Source organism: Nomascus leucogenys, chromosome 7b (genome assembly GCF_006542625.1).
Source record: "Nomascus leucogenys isolate Asia chromosome 7b, Asia_NLE_v1, whole genome shotgun sequence".
NCBI lineage: Eukaryota > Metazoa > Chordata > Mammalia > Primates > Hylobatidae > Nomascus > Nomascus leucogenys.
The window spans coordinates 55050718-55072223 of NC_044387.1; the positions used below are offsets into that span (position 1 = coordinate 55050718).

Sequence of the window (21506 nt, forward strand, 5' to 3'; positions counted from 1 at the left end):
CAAGTAAATGAAACTTAATTCTGCTTCTCAATCCTGGTCACAAAATAAGTTTGGAGGTTTTGCCCCCTGAAGTGCATACTTGCGGGGTATCATCTCACCTATGCTCTGCAAAGCAGCTGATCACCCAGGTGAGGCTGCGTGCTGTCCTGTCATCGGAAGATGGCAGGAAATGACCAGGGCCACCTTTGTGCGGGGTGACCCATCGGGCATAACGTGCCAGGATCCCAGAACCATCTCTCCTTTTGAGTCCTGTTCACAGTTTCTCGGGGCCCTGGGTGGCTCTGAGCTGGGGACTGTGGCTGAGCTGTTCTGCATCAGGACACAGAGGGTCCCTGCAGGCAGGAGCATGACTAATTTGAAAGCCCAGTGTCGTCTCTGCCACGTCGTTGGTACAAAAAGATTACAATAAAGGCTAGGAATTTCCATAAATGAGAAGCAGCGTCCGCTTCCCACAACTGGTGGGGGTAGGTGGGGGGGCGAGTAAAGAAGGGGAGGGAGCACTGATTCAAAGATTCCTCTCCTGGCAGGAAACTGGTGTTAGCTGAACTCAGCCAGAGAGACACCTCCACGCACGCTCACGCACAAAACCCAGCGAGGGGCGACGTGCGTCTGCTACTGAAATACTCTAGATCAAAGTCACCCACAGCCCAGGAGGCCTGGGAGGCTGAGATTTCGTAATTAGGATCTTCAAAATCCTCCCTCTATTTTTAGGACTCACGCTCATTCAGTCCTTTACAGAATCAGAACCTGTCAGCTAAGGCCATTGAGACTGAAGGGTGAGCTCCTTTCCCTGCTCGCCTTCAGAAAGCAGATTAAGGGTAAACTGGAGGAGTGACTCCAGATTGGATGGAAATACACTCGGCCATGCATATGTATATATGCGGATGCTGGGACGGGGCGAGGGGGAGAGCGGGGGCTTCTTCACACACTGAACTGCATGGGGCCCTGCTTTGCTCCCCTGAGATACAGACCCAGAGCTTCCACCCACCTCAGCTGTGCTCTTTCGAGCTGGCCCCCAGACCACTTCATTTGGCTCCAGTGTGTGTGAGAAGGCGAGGAGGCTTGAAAAATTTCCTCCAAATGTCCCTCTTCTCAATCACGCACTCATGTATACATCAACATCTCCACCAAGAGCGATCAAATCCCACACTCAAATCTGTCCACCCAAGACGTGCCTAAATATAGACACCGTCCTAAAACAAACACATCGCCGGCAAGTCAAAATCCTGACTTGAGTCAAAATGATGAGGTTGGGCGATCCCGGCCCCTCCAGACCAGAGAACTGGGTGGAACAAGCAGCGGGTAATGAGAAAAGGACAGAAGGTGAACTCACTGGTTGCAGCCCCCCACCCCCTCCGACAAACAGAGGACCCCTCTGGCATGAGAGGATTTGGTGTTTTTATGTTGCGGTGTGCTTGGGAGGCCTGCTTGCTCCCACACACTCCCCAGACATTTGATCCTATTATATAAAGCTACAGCCTTTTAATCTCTAAAAATAACCAAACAGAGGTAAATACAGTATTCCTTACCAAGAGTGTTTATCTCTCCTAAATGCTTTCGGCAAAGCTGATCACTCCCTGGGCAAAGAACACAATCCGACGTCATTGTCATTCAAGTGGAGAGAAACGGGTCACAAGTGATTCTGCTACATTTTCCAGCATGGAGTGAGTTTAGGAGATCCTGTGAAATCCCAGTGACCCACTCAAGTTGGCCCTTCCACAGTGGGAAGAATTTTCCTCCTCTAATTTCACCTGGTCCTGCAGGACTATTTATTAAAAATGTATATTTTATATCAGCACAGGGTATCAAGTAACTTCTTGGCAAGAGTAGCCGCATTTTCCAAACCTATTAAGATTCTTTGTGGAAATTTAAATACCTCTGTCAGGCAAACAAAATCATATCAGGAATCATAGAATTTCATTGCTAGAAAGAGAAATTAGATTAACTAACTCTCACTCCTTTCCTAGAAACCTCAATAAACTAGAAGTACATTTCAACAGTTCCTTATTTCCGGTCTGAAGGGACCTCACAAGAAATCTAAATGAATTTATATTAAAGAAAGCTATACTTGAGGAAAGCCCTTCAATCTATAAAAATTGCATATATATATATGAGAATATATAAATATATTTTGCATATTAGAAAGCAATGGCTATTTAAAATCAAAACAGCCAGAAAACCCAGTGGTAGAAAACCATGACAAGTTCAACACTCCCAGCCTTCAACCCCTTAAAACATCCTTGTCCTTTATTAATATTTAGTAGAAATGTATGATTGCAGATGTGTGTTAGGTTGGGGTTTTATGTTGGGAGGCGGGCAAAGTAGACAGGTTTATTACAGCCATGAAATATTAAACAAGCACCAAAGAACAGTAGTTTGATGTCCTGGGATATCCAGGGAGCAGGCAGGCCCAAACGTCAGCTGCACAAAGGGGGCCCTATCTGTTTACATTATCCCTTATTAACACCTGCGAAGTTTTGGGTTACATCTTCCGGAGGCGCAAAAGTCACATGAAGGCATACAGCTCATGCTGGGTAATTTCACAGGGAAACAGGATTGCAAAGCTCTTTGCCTTCCCCCAAACAAGTTCGAATGAGCCTTAAAAATTCTCTCAGGAAAACAGTGCTTTGCTCTGAGGCTAGGACCTACCTACCCCCCTGCCCCAAGTCTGCCCCATGTCTAAAGAAATTCCATGTTCAAATCTTGCCTGCCTAGGATTGCTCAGTGCTGTTACTGTGTTCTGACTGCAACACTGAGAGAAGCATGAAATTCCAAAAATTTCTCTGGCATCACTGTAAAAATATCATACTTCCAAAAAGGGCAGGATTGCTTGCAGAACGTGTACCGAGACTGCTCCCGTTTCAATGTATGTGAAAGAATACTTCAAGACTGCCCTGGGTTTCAAGACAGAGCTAGCAGGAGAAAGGAGGTTTGGCAAGGATAAGCGTATTACAGAATACGGTTAATTCAACTGTTGAAAATTGTAAGGGGCAGGAGGGGAGAAAACGTACTTTTTCCAACTTAATACACATTATCTATAGTCTATCATTATCTCTCCTTCTCTCTGTGTTGAAATTCTTCCGTAGCCACACACCTATTACAAAGATAGGCGGATGATTTTGCAAACTCTTTTTAAATTCATACAATTCTCACCAATTTAATTGATGTTTGAATAGGCCCAAACTCAGGCTGGGTTTTTTTGGGTTTTTTTTCCCTTTCCACAATCTCACCCTTTCCCCACCACAACTTTGTACAAATAGAGCCTCATGCTCAGAGGTGAAGTTGCATTATATAAAAGTTGTTGGGTGGGTTGATGAAGAAGTCAAGAGAAGCATGATTTGGAGAGACCAGCTAGATTTCCTGGTTTAAAAACTCATCATCCCATGTGATGTTGGCCTAGACGTTGCAAGAACGACAACTTGCCAGTCAAGTTCCCTCCCCTCCAAAGGACATCTCAAACCCATAAGACAATCTGCACACGTCTCAGTGGCTGCACGCCTTGTGCAGTTCTGAAGACTTATTCGTTCCCTCCAATCCGAGCACGGATCATTTTGTTAAATACCGACTAGTATTTTGTCATTGGAGTGAAGAACTTCAGAAACGGTGTTAATATTTAATCACATTAGTACTGGCATGTTTTACGGCGTGACAAAATAAAGTATCATTACAAAAATGGGCTTTGCCTGCAAGGGGGGTAGAAAAAAAAAATGCTGGGGCTGGTACCTAGAGAAGGTCTATTCAAAGCCATTGGACACCACTGCTCAAGGCTAACGGGACCATGAGCATGTTTTTAAAGGAAAAGCAGAACATTTTGCTATGATTTTTTTTTTTCTGTCTCTATTTCGAAGTGGCACACTTCACTCTGATTTTCAGCCAGGGGACTCAGGGGCCTGTAGAAAGCTCTGTGTACCTATTTATACAATGTGTGCAGATGGAAGTACAGGGTGTTATCATAATGAAAAGTTTAATCATCCTTATTTACTACCAGTGAGGGAGCAGGATTCAGATGCAGATACCTTATAAAGCCTTAACTAGCAACCCCGAGGCTACAGAAGCTTCGACTGACCTCAATTCGCTGCTTTATCGAGGAAACTGTCCTTCCCACACCACAGAGTAGAAAACAAAGGAGGTCAAGTGGGTGTCCCTGCTGGTGCTTATAAGACAGTCAGCCCTGCTGGTCCCTAATGGAAGTCCCTGTTGTCCCACGTGCAGGGGAGGGCTTCCTTTAGCTTACAGGAGAAATCAACCCTAAAGTGACTAGCATCTGTTTCTAAAAAATATTTTCATTCATCTGACTGTGATGATGACATAAACAAAACATTTCTTTGGTGACATTTCTTCATTCACAGCCTGCATCTTCATCTCTAAAGGAAGGACTGGAAAGGGGATGGGGAGAGACATCTTCTAAAAATCTCATTAAAATGACCCTATACCTGTCCACCTAGTCTATGAAGGCCCTTTAAAAGACTTGAAGATGAAGTGCTACTGTTTTTGTTTAAATGGATTCTTTAAATCAGGGTTTTTGGTTTTTTTTAACTTTTCTCACCTCATTTTGGCCAATATGTTCTTAATTACTAGGAGAAGGGGGGAGGATGAGAAGGGGAAGGGGGAGGGGCGGCCAGGCCAGGCCAGGTAGAAGTGACAGGGCCTGAGATTTGTGCTAACCAGCTATCGATCGGGCCAGATCGAGATGTTGTGTACAAGAAAATAAAGGGGTCGGGGGAGCAAGCAGGATGTTGTGTCCAACTCGATTTTAAAAAGGGGGAAAAAAAAGGGAGAAGAAGCTGAGGGTCCCAAACTAACCAATTTATGGCCTTGCCTGGGAGAAGCCTGGAGAATGCTGATGCTGGCCGCAGCGTCTGCTGTGCATGCTAAACACCCAGCTTCAAATGAGAGAGTGCGTCCCGGGCGTCCTGGGCTGGGCAGTAACCGTGGAACAAAGAGAAAAAGCAGAGAGGCTGCATTCATGAATTAGAAAACCTAAGCGGGAAAGCTACCCGGGATGAGCGCCTTGAAAGCCCCAAGTTCTGAACCACCCAACTCCCAGCCCACTCCCGCTTCCTCTCCTCTTGCCTCCCCCAGCCCCCATGCCATTCTCCTAAAACCTACCCTCACCTTAAATCCAGGGTCAAGACATGGCAGGATGTGGGGAGGATGAGGGAAACGAAGGCAGAGGAGGAAAGAACTGTAAAAGAGGGCAAGAATCGCATTGAGGGGGGACACATTTCTAAAAACAAGGTTAAAATGCCAGCCACTGGTTCCATGGTGATAGTCTGTCTAGGGAAACCAAGGGAATTCAACTATAGTTTAAAAGAAAGAGATAGAAAGAAAAAAATGATGTTACCTGATTTTAAGAAGCCATTAGATATATATAGATACATATATAGACACACATATCTATATATACACCTATATATATATACACACACACACTTTATATATAGACATTTTAAAGCTCCATTCAGATAAAATAAATATCTACGGCAACCCAGTCATCCTTAGGTTAAAAAGAACTGTTATTACTTTAACTGGAATGGCAGCCCATTTACTAACCCCACCCCTCCCACCTTAAAGGCCTCCAGGCCTGGTGGGGAGGGGGTGCTTAGAATGCAAACGAAAGCTGGGACAGGACATCTGTCACCAAAGCCAAGCAAGATATTGACAAACACGGATCCTTTGTGTCTTAAGAGTATATATCCATATCCCCATACACAAATGATGTCCAAGCTGACCCCACCCCGGCATTCCCCCTCCCCAGCCCCACCAAATGTCAAGGAGATGCACCCTGAAAAGGTTCCCTGCCTCCTGCAACCCCCACAGGTCTCCAGTTTTTCAATGAAACTGATAGTTAAGAAGAGATAAAATAGCTATTCATTAGGAACAAATGTCAAATTAGGCGTTGCCTCTGAGTGATGCTGCCGACACCAGGGCTGGTAACTTTTTTTCTAAAGATGCTGGCACCTAACAGAACTAGAGCTAGAGGCTGACTAACTAGGAAAAGGTGGGAGGCACTAACACAACTTCCCAGGTGTCCTGCCAGGGAAGGCGGCACACAGCTGCTAAAAAGTGGAACCAGCCTCAGTGCTGAGTGTGGGGAGGGGTCTTAGTGTGAAAGGGAAGGGGCAATTCAGCTAAAACCGGGGGTGTGGGGGAGGCTGGGCGGGGTACTCTACAAGATTCCCAAAGGGCTGCCATCTAAGTTTTTGTCACCCTGTGGCACTAGAATCTACCTGGCAGCATGTGGGGGGCTGGGGGGCAGTGTGTGTGTGTGGGGGGGGTCTGTCCTCACAGCCGTTGGTGTAAGCAAAGGTGGGATAACCAGCTCCTAGTTGGGGATTAGGAGGGTCTGTGCCCTCCAAACCTCGAAGGACCCCAAGGGGCGAAGGCTAAGTCCTGCCCTGGGGATGGGGCGGGTCACCCGGGAAGTGAGAGGAAAACGGGTACGCATATACCTTCTTTGCTGTTGGGGTTCTGGGGTTTGGCCTTCTCCCAGGGCGCCAACGTCTTGTCGTCGTCCGCGCTGTCCACCAGGGCCTTGTCAGCGGGCATGTACCAGGCAGCGCTGTGCTCTGCCATCAGCGAGTCCAGGTCAATGGTGCTCATGGCGCTCTTGACCGCCTCGGAGCAGCAGCTGCCAAGCTCGCTGTCGCCATTCTGAGCCCCTGAGGCCCCGACGGCGCACTCACCCTTCTTGCCACCCTTCAGCCCCAGAGGCTGGTCCTCGGAGATGCTGAACTGCTGCCTCTGTAGCTGGATCTGCGCCTGAAGGATCTCCAGGGGGTGGATCTCGTCGGGTGGCGGGGCGCCGCTGCTGCTCGTCGGGGTGCGGACCTGCTCCAGGCCCGGCGTGCCTGGATGGCCCGGGCCCCCACCGCCGCCGTAGCTGTCAGGGGTCGAGGTAGAGTTAGACATGATGCCCAGGCCGAGGGCAGGCGGGGGCGCCTTCGGTCCGTGTTCCCCGGCGCCTACCCCACGGGGAGGGAGTTTGGGCGAGCCGGTCACCAGGGGACTCCTGCTCGCTTTAACTAGTGCCTGGGGGTTGTCAGAGCTGGACGACACCTCGTCCTCATTGGCGTAGCTCGTGCTCACCTCGTCCGAGGCGAACTCACCCACGTGTGGCGAACTACTGTCCGACTTGGCCCCGCCGTCCAGGGACCCAATGAGGTCTGGCTGATCCCCCAGGAGCAACTCAGCCCCCTTCCCCCAGGATGGCGACGTAAGCGCCTTTTCGTGGGGCGTCGGTGCCCCGCGCGTCTCACCGGCGGAGCTTCCCCCGACGGCTGCGCCTGACGCTTGCTGCTGCCCTGGGCTCACCCCAGGTGCGCCCCCGCTATCCGGAGCCGCCGAGTACTTGTCAAAGAAGGTGCCAGGGCTCACGTGACCACTGTCCCTTTTTCTGCGACCCCGTCCCCGGCCGCCGCCCCCGGGGACCGGCTTGCCGTCATTCCCCGACGTGGATTCCAGGGTGTAGTTGGGGGAGAGGCTGGTGCCGTCCCCCTGGGCTGGCGGGTTGGGCGGCCCCGAGGCTTTGGAGCCGCTGCTACTGGTCCCGGATGGGCCTCCGGGTCCTGGGGCCCCAGGAGCAGTCCCTCCTGGGAAGTAATCCGAGCCCGGGTTGCCGGCCACTGCCGCGCCGTCGGTCTCGTTCTGGCTCAGTTTCCTCTTGCCCTCGGGCGGGTTCTTCTTGTTGAAGGTCACGTTGAGGTTGGGGGCCCCGAGGCTAGCGATCATGTTCTGGCAAGCGGTGGAGAGCGCAGCCAGGCAGCTCTGGCCGAACAGGTTGTCCTTGGAGCTGGGCTTGTTGAAGGAGCCCAGCGAGAGCGCGCCCAGTTTACTGGCCGAGGTGCGCTGGCTGGGCTGGAAATCAGGCTGCGGCGGGTAGGCACCCCCGCCACCGCCGCCACCGGAGCTGCCACCGCCCCCTCCCGCGCTAGGGGGCGAGTTCACGCCTGGACCGCTGTGCGGCGTGGCCTGCCGGCTCGCTGCACCAAACGGAAAGCCCGGCTGGCCCCCGAGCGCAGACGTAGCGAAGTCCGGCGGCGGGGGCCGGCGCTCCGAAGCAGCGCTGGGGAGCCCCACGCCCGCCCCGGGCGACTGCAGCTGACCCAGGCCGCCCAGACTGCCCCCGAACTGCAGGCCCGGTGAGGGCAGCGCGGGCACGTGGCCTTCTCCGGGCATCCTCATCGGCTCCTGCAGAGGGCCCCGGAACAGCACCCCCGAGCCACCGGGCGGAGGAGGGGGCGCCAGGCTGGGGTCGTGCGGGCCACAGTCAGCGGGCAGGCCCGAGCCGCCCATCCTACGGGGCAGCAGGTCTCCGGGCGGCGGGTGCGGACCTGAGAACCACGCGCTCTCTTGCGCCAAGTGCGGCGCCTGCTGCTCGAAGGTGCCCAGACGCCCGGCGCCCGTGCTGCCGCCTTCGCGCTCAAAGTTGGGCTGAGCCAAGCCGCCCACCGGGCCGCCATGCACCAGGCCGCCCTGGCCCACGTCCCCGGGGTGGCCTAGCTGAGCCAGGTTGGGCTGGCGCAGCCGCTGCTGCTGATTCCGCGACGCCATCTGCTTAATCATGAGGGCCGCGTTTTGGCGCTGCTGCTGCTGCTGTTGCTGTTGCTGTTGCTGCTGCTGCTGCTGTTGCTGCTGTTGCTGCTGCTGCTGCTGCTGCTGCTGCAGGGACTGGTGGTCCGGGGCCGGATGCTGCAGGGGCGGCCCCGAAGGGAAGCTGTCGGGCACAGGCGGTGTGAACTCGCCGGGTAGGCCTGGGTAGGCGGAGGGGGAGAGGTGGTTATCCAGAGCGCCGTTGTGCATGCTGCCGTTCCACGAAGCGCAGCGGTCCACTCCCGCGCTGCCCGGGAAGTCGAAGCGCGGCCTCTTGGCCACGTTCATGTAGGGGGGCGCGTCGAAATGCTGCAGCCGCTGGTTGGGCGCCTGCTGCGGAGGAGGATGCTGCATGCTGAAAACAGGCTCGGAATAAGGGTGCATGCTCCGGTTCTCCAGCCGGTGGATGGGATACTCGAATTGCGCGTGCTGGCTGGGCAGCATGGGGCCTCCGTCCTGCAGGCCGCCGCTGGGCGTGCCCGCCTCGCCCTGCTGGGGCCGAGGGAGCGCAGGCGGGCACGAATTTTGTCGGACTAGAAGCCCGGGTGGCGGCGGCGGCTGCTGCTGTGGCGGCTGCTGAGGGGGCTGCTGCTGAGGGGGTGGCGGGGCCTGCTGGGGAGGCTGCATTAACGGGTGCCTGGAGCCCACTGAGGGCTCCAGACCTACAGGCATCTTTCTGGCCCCACCGAACCTCTCAAAGAACACACCATGCTGTTGCTGCTGCTGCTGGGGCGGCTGCTGCTGCTGCTGCTGGGGCTGCTGCTGCGGTGGCTGAGCGTGCATTTTGGACAAGCCCACCATGCCCGCAGCTCTAGGCATGGCCGAGGCGCCCGGGAAAGCGCCCCCGGGAACCTGGCGACCCGCTGCATAATGAGGCAGCTGCCCTTCGGAGTCAGAGGGCGAAAACATGTCAAAATGTCCCGAGGGCGCCTCGCCCGGGTAATTGTATTCCAGCGAGTCGACGGCTCCTTGGTTCGTCACCCTCCGGGGCTCCAGACTGTGGGAATCGGAGCCGCTGGAGGACGGCAGGCCGTGGAAGGAGGCGGCTCGGTTAGGGCTCTGGTCCAGCGGCAGGCATGGGGCCGGCACGGCGTGGCCGGAGGCACCCGAACTGTGGAAGTCCGGGAGGTTCCCCGGTCGCTGCGGGCCGAAGCTCTCAGGCCCCTGGCTCTCCGCCATGTGCTCATAGCCCTCGGCGAAGGGCGGCTGGCTGCCCAGGCCTCCGGCTGCGCCGCCGTAGCCGAGCAGGCGACCCCCGTGCAGGCACGAGGCCCCGGGGTCCGGGCCACCGAAGTTGCTCCCAAAGTGGGGGTGATGCTGGTGGGGATGGTGACCTCCCGGGTGGCCATGGTGAGGCTGCTGGCCGCCAAAGAAGCCGTGCACAGGCTGCGCCTGCAGCCCCCCTGCGTGCAACTCCGAGTGGCCGCGCGCGTGGAAGCCGTAGGGCTCCATGTTCATGCCCAAGATCGGGGGCTCGCCCAGCGCGCTCATGGCAGGATCCACAGGGCCAGGGGGCCCCCCAGTGTGGAAAGCCGGGGCCTTAAAGTGGGTGTTCATGCTCAGTCCGGTCTCGTTAAAGTTCCTCTCGCCCTGGCCAGCGTTCCTGCTGTTGATCTGGGGCTCGAATTGGTCCAGCCCAAACATACTTGGCGGGGGGCAGAGGGGGATCAATAGGGCATGACAGCCTGCTCTCCGCGGCGCGCCTCCGGCCAGCTACTCGTTCCAGCCCAGGATTGGGCGCTCCGGGACGCTCAGCACCGCGGGGGCTCAGCGCTCACCTCCACCCCGCCTGATGTGAGGGACAGGGGGGAGGGGGGGCGGGGTATCAGCTCCTCTCCCGAAGCTCCGATTCTGCCCGGGGAGGGCCTCTCACATCTTGCGAGGCCGCGGGGCCTCTAGGAGCCGTGTTGGGGGGCCCATGCCCCGGGCGGTTGTCACAGCCGCGGGTGGGTCTGCGGGGAGGGGACGAAGCCGCGGATGAACGGAGACAAAAAGTTAAGTGGGGGGAATGGGGAGGGAAGGGGGTTGGGAGAGCAGAGCGATCACCTTCTCAAGTCCGATTGGGTCTGTTGGGGAGCCCCCAGGACGCCGCCCGCAGCCTCCCGGAGTCCGTGGCAGAGCTGCTAAGGGCAGGGGAGGGAGACCCTTCAAAGCCGCGGCTAGCGCCGGGCACCGACAGAGCGGTCCCTCCCCCCGCCCCCCGGAGTCCCCGCGCCCTGCAGCCCGAGCCTCCACCGAGCACGATCCGCTCGCACAATCCCAGTAGGCTCCAGGCGAGCGGCTGCTGCTTCTTCAGCGGGTCGGAGGACTGGAGGCTCCGCTCGGCATCGCCGGTGCCGGCCCCGAGCCGAGGACGCAGAGGGGCTGGGAGGCGGCAGACGCCAAGGGCTGGAGCCGAGGGTCGGGGGAAAGGCGCGGCTCCTCTGCTCGGCAGCTGGTGCGCTGCGCCCCGCGCGCAGCTTCGCGGCCACGTCCGCCGCCTGCCGCTTCTGTCCTCCGCCGTTGGGTGTCTGAGTTCGCTGGAGTCTCCGCGCACCGTTGCAGGCGCGGGAGGGCAGCGAGACGAGGGGTTGGGTCGCTCCAAGCCTCCGGTTCCCTGCCTCCGTGCTGAGGTGCTTCGCGAGTCCCTCTCGGACCTGAGGGAGGGGGGCGTACGCGGGTCGGGGGGCCAAGCCGGGCGAGCAAGCTAAGGCGTTCCCGCTGCGCTCTCAGCCTGGAATTGGGGGAGGGGGGCGCGGGGGCAGCTCTGGGGGGTCTGCGCACCCCTCTCCCGACTAGCGGGGGGGGGCTCTGCGTGGGGCGTTCCGAGGGTCTCGGCTCCCCTCTCTGTGTCTGCCTCTCGCCCAGCGCCGGGAGAAGCAGCAACAAGTTTTGCATTTCAGCAATCAATTTCAGCCATTACATTTGCACCAATCAGCGCCGCCCAAGCTCCGGGCCCGGGGCGGGGCTCGCTCTTAAGGTGGTCCGGGGTCCTGGCCGCCGAGGCCCCCGCCACGAACCCGCACTACCCCAGCTCTGGGGTCCCCCGCGCCCGCCTCTCCTCGGGGTCCGGCATCAGTGCGCTGCGGGCGCGCCCTGGCCTCCGGGAGCATCGAGCTGGAGAGGGTGCAGGCGGAGGAGAATGGCGGGAGCTTGGCTTTGTTCACCCCCTTCCCATTCACACTGTTCCCAACTCCCCACCCCCAACTGGAGCGAGACCCACCGGGTGGGCAGGGGGCGGGGAGGTGGGCGGTGAGCGGTACGGGGCGCTCAGACAATGAGGTCGCCAGGCAGAGACCCTGGACTCGCCACGGAAAGTCGCTAAGTGTCTACTGCACTTCGGCTCCGGGGTGAACACTCCATTCTCCGCTAGCGGCGCCCAAGTTAGCCGGCTCTGGGATTTTCTTGGAGGGTAAAGCAGACGGGGAACCTCGAAGTTAGGGTTCTTCTCGAGAGACCTGGGCGCTTGCTCACTCCTCCGTCACTAGGGCGCTCACAATTGTTCCCCTTCCCCACTGCCTGGGGTTCCCGGTTCTCACCGGCTGGCGTGGGCTCCAAGGAGTCACAGTCACTCAGCCACTTTATAGGGGAGCACATCGGTTGAGCCCAGTAACCGGAGCGACTTGCGAGGCGGCTGGGAACCCCGAGAAGACACGCACGAAGAGGGCGCACCCGCCGGGCCGCACACCTTGCCCTGGGCCACCCGGTCCAAGGCCCAGGCCCTCTGCGGGTGCGAAGTTGGCCTCCTTAAGAGATCAATTAAACTGAAGAGGCCGAGGAATGGAATTGGGCTGTGATACTAAAATCAATAGGAGTAATTTAATATCTGCCCTGCTCTTTATGAAATATTTATCCCAATAATCTTAGTTAAAATGTTTAGATCTTCCTGATCCCCACAGAGGCTGAAATCTATCTTGCAATTAGAAGTTGAAAGTTAGAGGTGATGGAGGATAGAGGTGTTTATTCTGTGCGCCTGTGTGCGTGTGCGTGTGCGCGCGCCTGCGTGCGTGTGTGTGTGCATGCGTGTGTGTGTGTGTGTGTTCTTCCCTAACGTGTGTGTAGGGAAGGAGGGGGGAGAAGGCCTTTAATTTTCCTTGCCATAAAATATCACGAGGCGATTTTGCTAGCAGATTCGCATTCTTAGGAGAAGGGCGAAAAAAGAACTTTCTTTGAAGTGCCCCTGATATCGCTATTAAATCTAAATAAAATTAAGCATGGTGTATAAAAATGCCTTTTCCCCCCACAAAAGAAAGTGTTTATCGCCCGAGTCTGTCTAGCGTTTGCTAAATTACGCATGAAATCTGAAATGAAATAAACGTTATAATAAAACCAACCCCTGAGCCCTTTTTATTTAAAAACCTTAGATTAAGCACTCCACCGTCGCGGGCAGGAGTTAAAAAGTTACCATGTCGTACGCGCAGATTCATTGCTCCCCGGAGTTGCGGCTAGGAAGGCAGTGCTAAGTATGCCAGAACCACCCCAGAACCGACATGCCGGGGGTGGGCGGAAATGGGCTCAACTTTGGGGTAGCGGCAGAATTCCTAAGAAATTGCCCCCCCAAAAAATTTTTTAATTAAAAATAAACAAACAGGAATAACCAACAACTTTAAAACTCAGCCAGAGCAAGCTCAGATCCAAGACCTTTCCCGGGGCCTTCCTGTTGTGGAAGTTTACAGACATATATTTTTTTTTCTTTTTTGAAATTAAAAATGAAAATTACCCCCATCAAAAATGGGGTCCATAAATAAGCATGGGGAAGAAGTATTTGTACAGGGCGGTGGAGTTTTTAAAGGATTTTTCTGCAGGATCAGGTTGTTGGTCTGTGATTAAATATTGATTTTGTGTAATTAGTTTTCATGTGAACTATCCTCTTGCTGATAGCTTAGAGGTTTCAGAACTAGAAAAGAAATGGAATTGGACATGGAAATTATTACTTAGCAAAGTGACAGGGAACTGAGAGCCAGAGAAAAGACTGAGGCTTTGCTGATTTAGGCACAAAGAAATAAAGGCTTAGGTAGGCCTCCAGTGACACCCTCCCCCCGGGGCCTAGGACCCTGGGGCTCTGGGGCTCCCGAGACAGAGCAGGGGGGATCTTGAACCTCCTGGACAAAAAGGGGGAGGCCATAGGAAAGCCTGGTTGTGAGGAAGAGGCCCCCACATGGGTAAAGGCCTGGGCATGGTCCAAGATACTGGGTCACATACTCAGTCTGCTCTCGACTATGGGTGTCTCCTGCGGCACCTAAAAGCCGCCTGTGTTTCTGTGTCTGGAGGAAATAGGGAAAAGTGGGGACCTGTCTGGAGCCTGGGGGTGGGCCAGGAGGGTGGGAAGAATGGCTCACAGGCCTGTCGTCTGGGGAGACCTGGATGGGGGCATCTGCAGAGCTGAGGCATGACTTCACACAGGGCTGGGCGGGGGTCTCCAGCACACCTGGACAGGTTTCCTGTGGAATAATTCCGTGTGCTCCAGGGAGGGGGGGTGGTGTGGGAGTATTTTTCTGGGGCTGTTTCCAAGAGTTAGCTCCACAAGGTGTGTGAGTGGCTGAAAGAAGGGGAGTGTTTGGGCCTGGTGGAGTTTCTGTTCAGGATGTGTGTCTGGGTCACCTTTCTTTAACACTGCAAATGTTGTGCAGGTGTGTGGCACACGTCTGCATTTTGTGCCTTTGCTTGTATGCGGGTGGCGGGGCATCTGCGTGTGTTTCTGTCCGTGCCTGCGTGGGTGTGTGTGCATGGATCTTTGGGGGTCTTGGTGCATGTTCTCTGTCTGTTCCCTAACCCGCATTTCTGTGTGTGTAAGCCACTGCGTTTGTACCTGTGTGTGTGCCGCTGCCTCACCCTTTGCATGCCTGTATCTCTGCTCTAATGTATCTGTTTTTTCTGCGAGTGTGAGGGCGTGTGCCTCACAGCCTGTGCCCATCTGTGCCCGTGTATGCGCCGGCGTGTGCGCCTCCACAGTGTGGGCGCCCCTGCGTGTGCCTGTGTGTGCTTTCGCCCGCAAGGTCCCGCAGTGTTTCTTTGGAACAGACACATTGCCCCCTAGCGCTCAGACGAATTCAAAGTCCCCGCAGGCACAGAGCCCGGAGCAGCAGGAGCCTCAGGGCCCTCCACCCGCCAGGGCTTTCTCCATCCTCCTCCCTCCCCAGGTCCCCCTCCGGGGACGCTGAGTGTGCTGGCAACGGCCAGAGGAGGCCCTCTGGGCAAGGGAAGGAGGAGACACAGCTGGATGGGGCCCCAGAGCTGGAGAGGGATGTTTTAAGCTGGTGACAAGTGGGGAACTGCCTGGGATGGCCCCCAGGGAGCTGCCCAGAACACTCACCACTGATATGGAGAGCCTGGCACAGCTCAGCTAGCCCAGGAGCCTCAGCCTGCAGCCCACCAGTGAACTCTCACTCCATAGAAACACAAAGCAACCCACACCCAATACCCATCACCCAGGAGACACATAGCCTTCGTGCCTGCCCCGTAGGCCCCCAACACCAGCACAGACACATGTACACACTTACCTCCATAGTGTGTGGCTATGTCAGCAAACGCATGCACTCACATGCACACACAAAGCAATATCAGCATACACGTACTCGCACACACACACACACCTCTCCATAGTGTGTGGATGTCAGCATCCATGTACTTACACACTCACACATACACCTCCATAGTGTGGAGATGTCAACACACTCACACACATACACCTCCGTAGTGTGTGGATGTCAGCACACACACGCACACACATATACACCTCCATAGCGTGTGGCTATGTCAGCACACACACACACCCCTCCATAGTGTGGGGATGTCAGCACACACACACACACACACACACACACACCTCCCCATAGTGGATGAGTCTGCCCACTGGCTTCAGGACATGGAAGGCTCCTTCCGTGTCAGGCTGGTGCTTTGTGCATTATACCCATGGTCATCCTCACAGCAACGCCATGAAGTGGGGACTCAGAACCCATTCTACAGATGAGGAGATAGAGGCTCACACCAGTCAAGGGATTTTCCCAAAGTCAAACAATGGCAGAGCTGAGATTCTGATCTCCCTGACACTGAAGCCTGTCTCTTAACACAGCCTGCTCTACCTGAATGTGATAGGTCAGGTAAAACGCTTAGCACAGTGCAGGGGGCATGGTAAGTGCCAAGAAGTGTTAGCAACCTTTACAACCACTGTGATTATTACCAAATATTGTCAAAATTATGATTCATATTATTCTCAGTGTCTCCCTCGCCCACACAAACATGAGAAACTAGTACAAACACACACACACACACACACACACACACACACAGAGCAATATCCTTAGCCTTCTTCCTCTGACCCCCATATCCTTTGGAGCTTGGAAACTCACCGGGGCCACAGAAGCTCAAGTCCTTCTTGCAGGCGGTGTTCCTAGAAGGACTGGAGGGGAAGCTACTTCTCCGGACATCTGGGGTCGACAGAACAGGCCCCTCCAGTGGGCCAGTGGTGGAAAGGTCAAGGATTTGGGCATTACAGACCCAGATTCAAGTCTTGTCTTCACCACTTATGAAGACCTTAAGCAAAATTCTTTTTTCTCTGAACCTCAGTTTCCCCTGTTGGAAAGAGACATCAAGGCCAGTTGATATGTAGCATAGGGATTGGAGACAATGCTTTCAGAGTGGAACAGAGTATGGCACAGGACAGACATTCATTAAATGGCAGCCCCTCTTATGACCATTATTATTTCTTCTGTGTTTGGATGCGGGGAGATGCAGAACAGAACCACAATCCCAGGAAGCCCCAGCTATGACCAGGACAGAGGAGAGGGCAGATGACTAGAGTCAGAAGACATGAGACCCTCATGGAGCTATAGTCTGCTGTTTGCTAAGCAACAGCACCTCGTCCATCTTGCTACACACAATGTCTGTCTTTTGGGGTCTCTCCTCGATCTGTTCATTACGTACATACAAAATGCTTATAATATGCCAGGGCTTGGTCTAGGAACTCAAGAAAAAATGTAGAAGACACAGTCCCAGCCTTCAAGCCAGATCAAAGGAAACCTACTATTTGATGTGAAAGGACTACATTACATACCTGTAAGGGATAAAATAACCGACAGGAAGGAGGGAAAATAGAGAAGGATTCCCAATGTTGGGTTTTCAAGGTAGAATAGGAGTTTGACAACCAAATAGGGTCACAGGACTTTCCAAGAGGAGTAATCATGTTAGATGGGGTGCAGGAAGGTTCAAGCAGAAGTGAGTTTAGAGCAGGATGAGGAAGGGGCAGGATCAGGAGGACCTCAAGGCTGGGTAGGAAAGTTTGGACATTGTTCTGGGGAGCTATGGAAAGGTTTAAAGCAAGACCAAGAGACATTGTCCAAGGTGAGTTTTAAAAGATTCGTGGAGACCTGAGGGTCTCCCTTTTCTTTGCCTTCAATGTGGCCCCAGGAGCCATCTTTATCTGGTTTCCTTGGAAACAGGGCTTGGGAGAGGGGAAGTCTCAGGTCTGTACCCAAGCAGCCAGCACAGAGCGGGACCATGCCTGCTGCTTCTCCCATCTCAGGCCCGTGCACAGACAAGAGTCCCCTCTTGGTTCAGTGATTATAGATGCTGCTCTCTGTGGAGCAGGACCTCCTGCCCATTTCTCAGTTGGGGTGGGTTTAGGGGCATTTCTAAATAAGAGTCAGATCTCCTAGGTTCAAAGCCCAGTATCACCACCCCCTGACCTGTCTCCAAACGTGTGAGGGAGGCAAAAGTGTGAGAAAGCACCCAGTCCCCACTATGTAACTTATATAAATTATATATGTACAATATATTTTATAGTGTTAGTATATTACATAGCTACCCTGTGAGGTAGATTCTATTCTTTTTCCCACTTTATAAAGATGAAAACTGAGGCACAGAGAGGTGAAGGAGCTTGCTCTAGGTCACACGGCAAGTAAGAGTCAGAGCCAGAACTCAAACCAGGCCTGGCACAACTTCACCATTAGCCCACCTATCAGTCACAAAGATTCTCCCTTTCTCAAACCCAGGGCTACCATTTGGAAAGAGGATGCCTTGCCCACAGTTCTGCTGCTTGGCCCTGGGTCTAAGCCCCTGGAGAGTCCCAGCCCTAAAGAGGGGTCCCTGCTTTCTCTATTGTTTTACTTCGTTGCTCCCCTGAGGTCTCTGGGGTCTGATCACAAGGTTTCAGTATAGGGAGCCACTGAATTTCCCCTCAAAAGATACCTGAAACAAGAAGTATCCCCAGCGCACTTGGCCTGGCAGGGCTACCTGCACAGGAGAAGGGCTGTGGCCACCATAGGGCATTTCAACTTCCCAGGTACCAAACACATGGGGCTGAGGCTCCATAGTTTGCCGCTAGCCTCCAGATCTCCCGGACAACCCAACCTTCCCGGGGAACGCTCCATTTTCATGAGTCTAGCTCAGAGCCAGAGCCAGTATCTCAACCGCACAGCAACACGCTTAGCTTGTGACATGGAGGATCAGAAATGAGACCCTTGCTTGAAGGCATGAATTGCAACGGTGCTATGAACCTCCCTTTTTCTGAACACAGATACTCTCTTAGACCTCACTGCATCCAGAAAGCAACCCTAGGAAATAAGCATCTCCATTATCCTCTGGAATGGACGCTCTGATTGGTACAAGAACGACGTGTTCAAAGCCACATCGTGACTGCATGGCAGGGCCTGGTTTCATACTCAGATCCGTACGGTCCTAGAGCCATCCTGCCAATGTCTCCATCTACGTGGGTTTCTCTTCCCCAGACGGCATCCAGCTATGAGCTTCTATTTTCCATTCTCTGAGCAAAGTATGCTGAACCCAGGCCCTGCTCCCAAAATAACTCCAACCAGCCCCGCAGGCTGGAACTGAGGCCCCAGCGACTCCAGGGCCCAGTTAGCCTCCCCTTGAAAAAGTCCCTATTCAGCAAAAAAGGAGGAAAAAAAAAACAGCCATCACGCATAAAGCATCACATACCACACAATTAGTCAGAAAATGCAAAAGTTCAGCAGGGTTTATAATTATTCAACAAACCTATTTAGCGTGCTCACAAGCCCCTCCCTCCCCACCTCTTCGTTTTCCCTCCCTGCAGCCATCGGCAATGTGGGCTCATTACCACCGAGAACCTAGCCAGAAAGCCAGCCTCATAAACAGAACAAAACAAGCACCTATGATGGGAAAACTCTGGACGGACCAGTCATTAGCTGACACCTTTCAAATCACACTGTCGATTGGCACCTGTGTCTCCTGTCCCCCACCCTCTTGGACACCCATGGCTGCACGCCCCGTCTCCACTGAGGTAAGGAGCAAGTGCTGGAAGGAACCACCCCCAATGCCAAGACCTAGGCTGAGCTTATCTTCCAGGAAGGAGCCCTGTGTGCAGCTGGAGTCTGAAGCCAAGATCCTCCATGTGTCAGTAGCGACAGCAGCCGGCATGTGGCAGGTGCGTCCCTGTTTGCTCTACAGTGTCCCATTCCTCTTCACTTTCCTTACAGAGGGGTGTGCTGGGGTGGCTTAGAGCATCACACAGATCTGAGATCTGTGACCTTGAGTGGACCATTCCCTTCTCTGTGCCTCAGTTTCCTCATCTGTAAAATCAGTTTCCAGCAGTACCTACAGCAAAGGACATATGTGAGGACGGAATGAAATGGTGTAGGTTAAGCACAGCAGTCACACGCCATCCCCGGGAGGCGAGTAGAGGCACCTCCTCTCTAAGGCTCCCTGGAAGTGTGCTCCAGTGTAAGAAATGGGGAGTGCCTTGCCGACATCCTCCAGAGATCCAGGATAGGAGGAAAGCAGCCTCCCATCTCTGAGCGCTCACCATAAGATGGACTCCTTTCCATAGATTATTTCTAATTCTCACACCAATTGTACTGCAGGAATAGATGTGTGCCCATTTTATGGACGGGAAACTAGAGGCAGGACACCACTTTGAGAAGGAGCTTGGGGAGAGTTCCTCCAAAACAAGATCCCACACTTATTGCCCAAAGGGCTCAGGAAGGAAACAAACGGAACCCCCAGGGAACCCTCAGACACCCCACCGCCCACCCCCACCATCAGTCACACTAAGGGATTGTAAAGTGGAACACAACGGGGCTGATGGGCTTTGAATGGCCCTTCCCACCCAACTAGGAAACAGAGCCCAGAGGCAGTGAGTAATGTGCTTATTTGATCAGATTCTTGGAAACGTTCACAAATCATCACCGTTCACCCTGTGACAGTGTTACCAGCTCTTCCTTTAATTGTTGTTGTGTGCATAGCAGGAAGGCAGCGCAGTCTGGAGGTGAACAGGGTCAGCCTCAGGCTCGACTGCATGTAGTCCCTTTACCTCCTTGAGCCTCAGTTTCCCCATTTGTCAAATGAGGAGGATAATCTTCTCTAGAGTTGTCAGGGGGGCGAACAAGCACAGAGCACTTAGCACGTAGTTAACACTCAATAAACGGCAGCTACTACATGGAGCCAGGCCCCTGCAGGGCGGGTGGCTCCCTGCGGGGCAGCCCTGAATTGATGAGGTGCCTGCTCTCTTTCGTCTCCCCTCAGACCCTGGCTGCACAGTCCTGAGACTCCTGGCTCCGGTCCGGTCCGGAGGCCTTGTCACGCCAAGGCACTGCCAGCAAGGAGGAGGAGCGCTGAGTAGAGGACTCACCCCGGGTTCTCTGGGCCAGGCCCCAGCTGTGCAGGCCCCACCCTCTCTTGGCCACCTCCACCCCAGCTGAGGCTTAGCCGCCAGCCTCCGACATTTGCCACCCGGCCACCTGGTGAGCTCCAGGCAGGCTGCAGGCGCCAGCTGCCCCCACCTCTGGCTCCGATGAGCTCATCTGGGTTTCCAAACTTCCAAAGCGGCCAGGAATGTTTGCTCAAATGTTCCGAGCCCAGAGAGCATTAAGAGCAAACCAGTGCCCTCCGCCCCCCTTCCCTGCGCAGAAAGCAATCTGCTATAACTCAGACAGGCCGGCCTCACCAAGCCCAGGAGATGGATGCGGCATTTTGGAATCTATATCACCCAAAAGGAAAATGCCTCTTAAATCACAGGGAGCTGGGCGAGAGCAGGAGCAGGAGGCACCGGGACCCAATGATGCTCCAGAGGTCAGGCCTGGAGGAGGGGAGTACCACCAGGCGTGGAGTCACTCTGGTCATCAGCGTGTCTGCTGCCCCTTCTTGGCTCAGGTGAAGAGAGGGAGGCCTGGGGACGCTCCCCTAACTTGAATGCTTGCTGGGTGTGCACACACACGTACGTGCACACATATGCACACATGTGTCCACATGCGCACACACACGCACAAAGTGCCCACGCTGATTCAGCCCACTCCCAGGTCCTGTTGAAATCTCTCCCCATTTTATCCCTCCTTTCCTGGCCCTGGCCACCACTCTCCCAACCTGGGCAGCAGCTGGGCTCCAAACCTGATAAAGTCAGGTCACAGACAGCCCTTCACTCATTTCCTTAGAACATTCAGTGGATCTATCTTTTGAGAATAAAGATCAAATTCCTCACTGCAGTGTGCAAGGCCCTGCATGCCCAGCCCGGGTGACCTTGCCATGCCTGCCCTAGTCCCTCCACCAGAGCTGCACTGGCCCCTACTGTGCCCTTCTCACCTTCTCCCATCACAGGCCCTGGCAGGGGTTGTGCCCATGGCTGGAGGGCTTTTTGCTCAGTGAAGGCACAGCCATACCTTAGCTCAGCCGCCACATCCTCAGGGAAATGACCCCCGCTGCCCCCGGCCACTCCTACCAGATAATCCCGGCACTGGAATGCTCTCTTACCCCCAAGGTCTGGGTATCGCAACATCCAGCAGTGTTATCTTCTGGGATCCTTAATGAATCTCAGTCCACCCCACTCCATCAGGAGTACCCAACCAGCAGGGTTCTTCCTGGTTTTGGCCACTTCTGTTTGCATTTCATTCATTTTCCGAATGAAGGAGTGAAGGGCCCTTGCAGTCCAGCCTTATGAACTCCTATTCATCCTGCAAGGCCCTACT

At 54.5% G+C, this 21506-nt stretch overlaps 1 protein-coding gene across 1 annotated transcript in view; it reads right to left on the reverse strand.

Moving 5' to 3' along the window:
* Positions 1-11458, reverse strand: part of MN1 (MN1 proto-oncogene, transcriptional regulator) — a 53415-nt gene extending 41957 nt beyond the window's left edge. The window contains exon 1 of the mRNA XM_030816019.1: positions 6453-11458. Coding sequence (XP_030671879.1) covers positions 6453-10236 — 3784 coding nt within the window. The 5' untranslated portion in view covers positions 10237-11458. The remainder of the gene's footprint in view (positions 1-6452) is intronic.
* Between the last annotated feature and the right edge of the window lie 10048 nt (positions 11459-21506).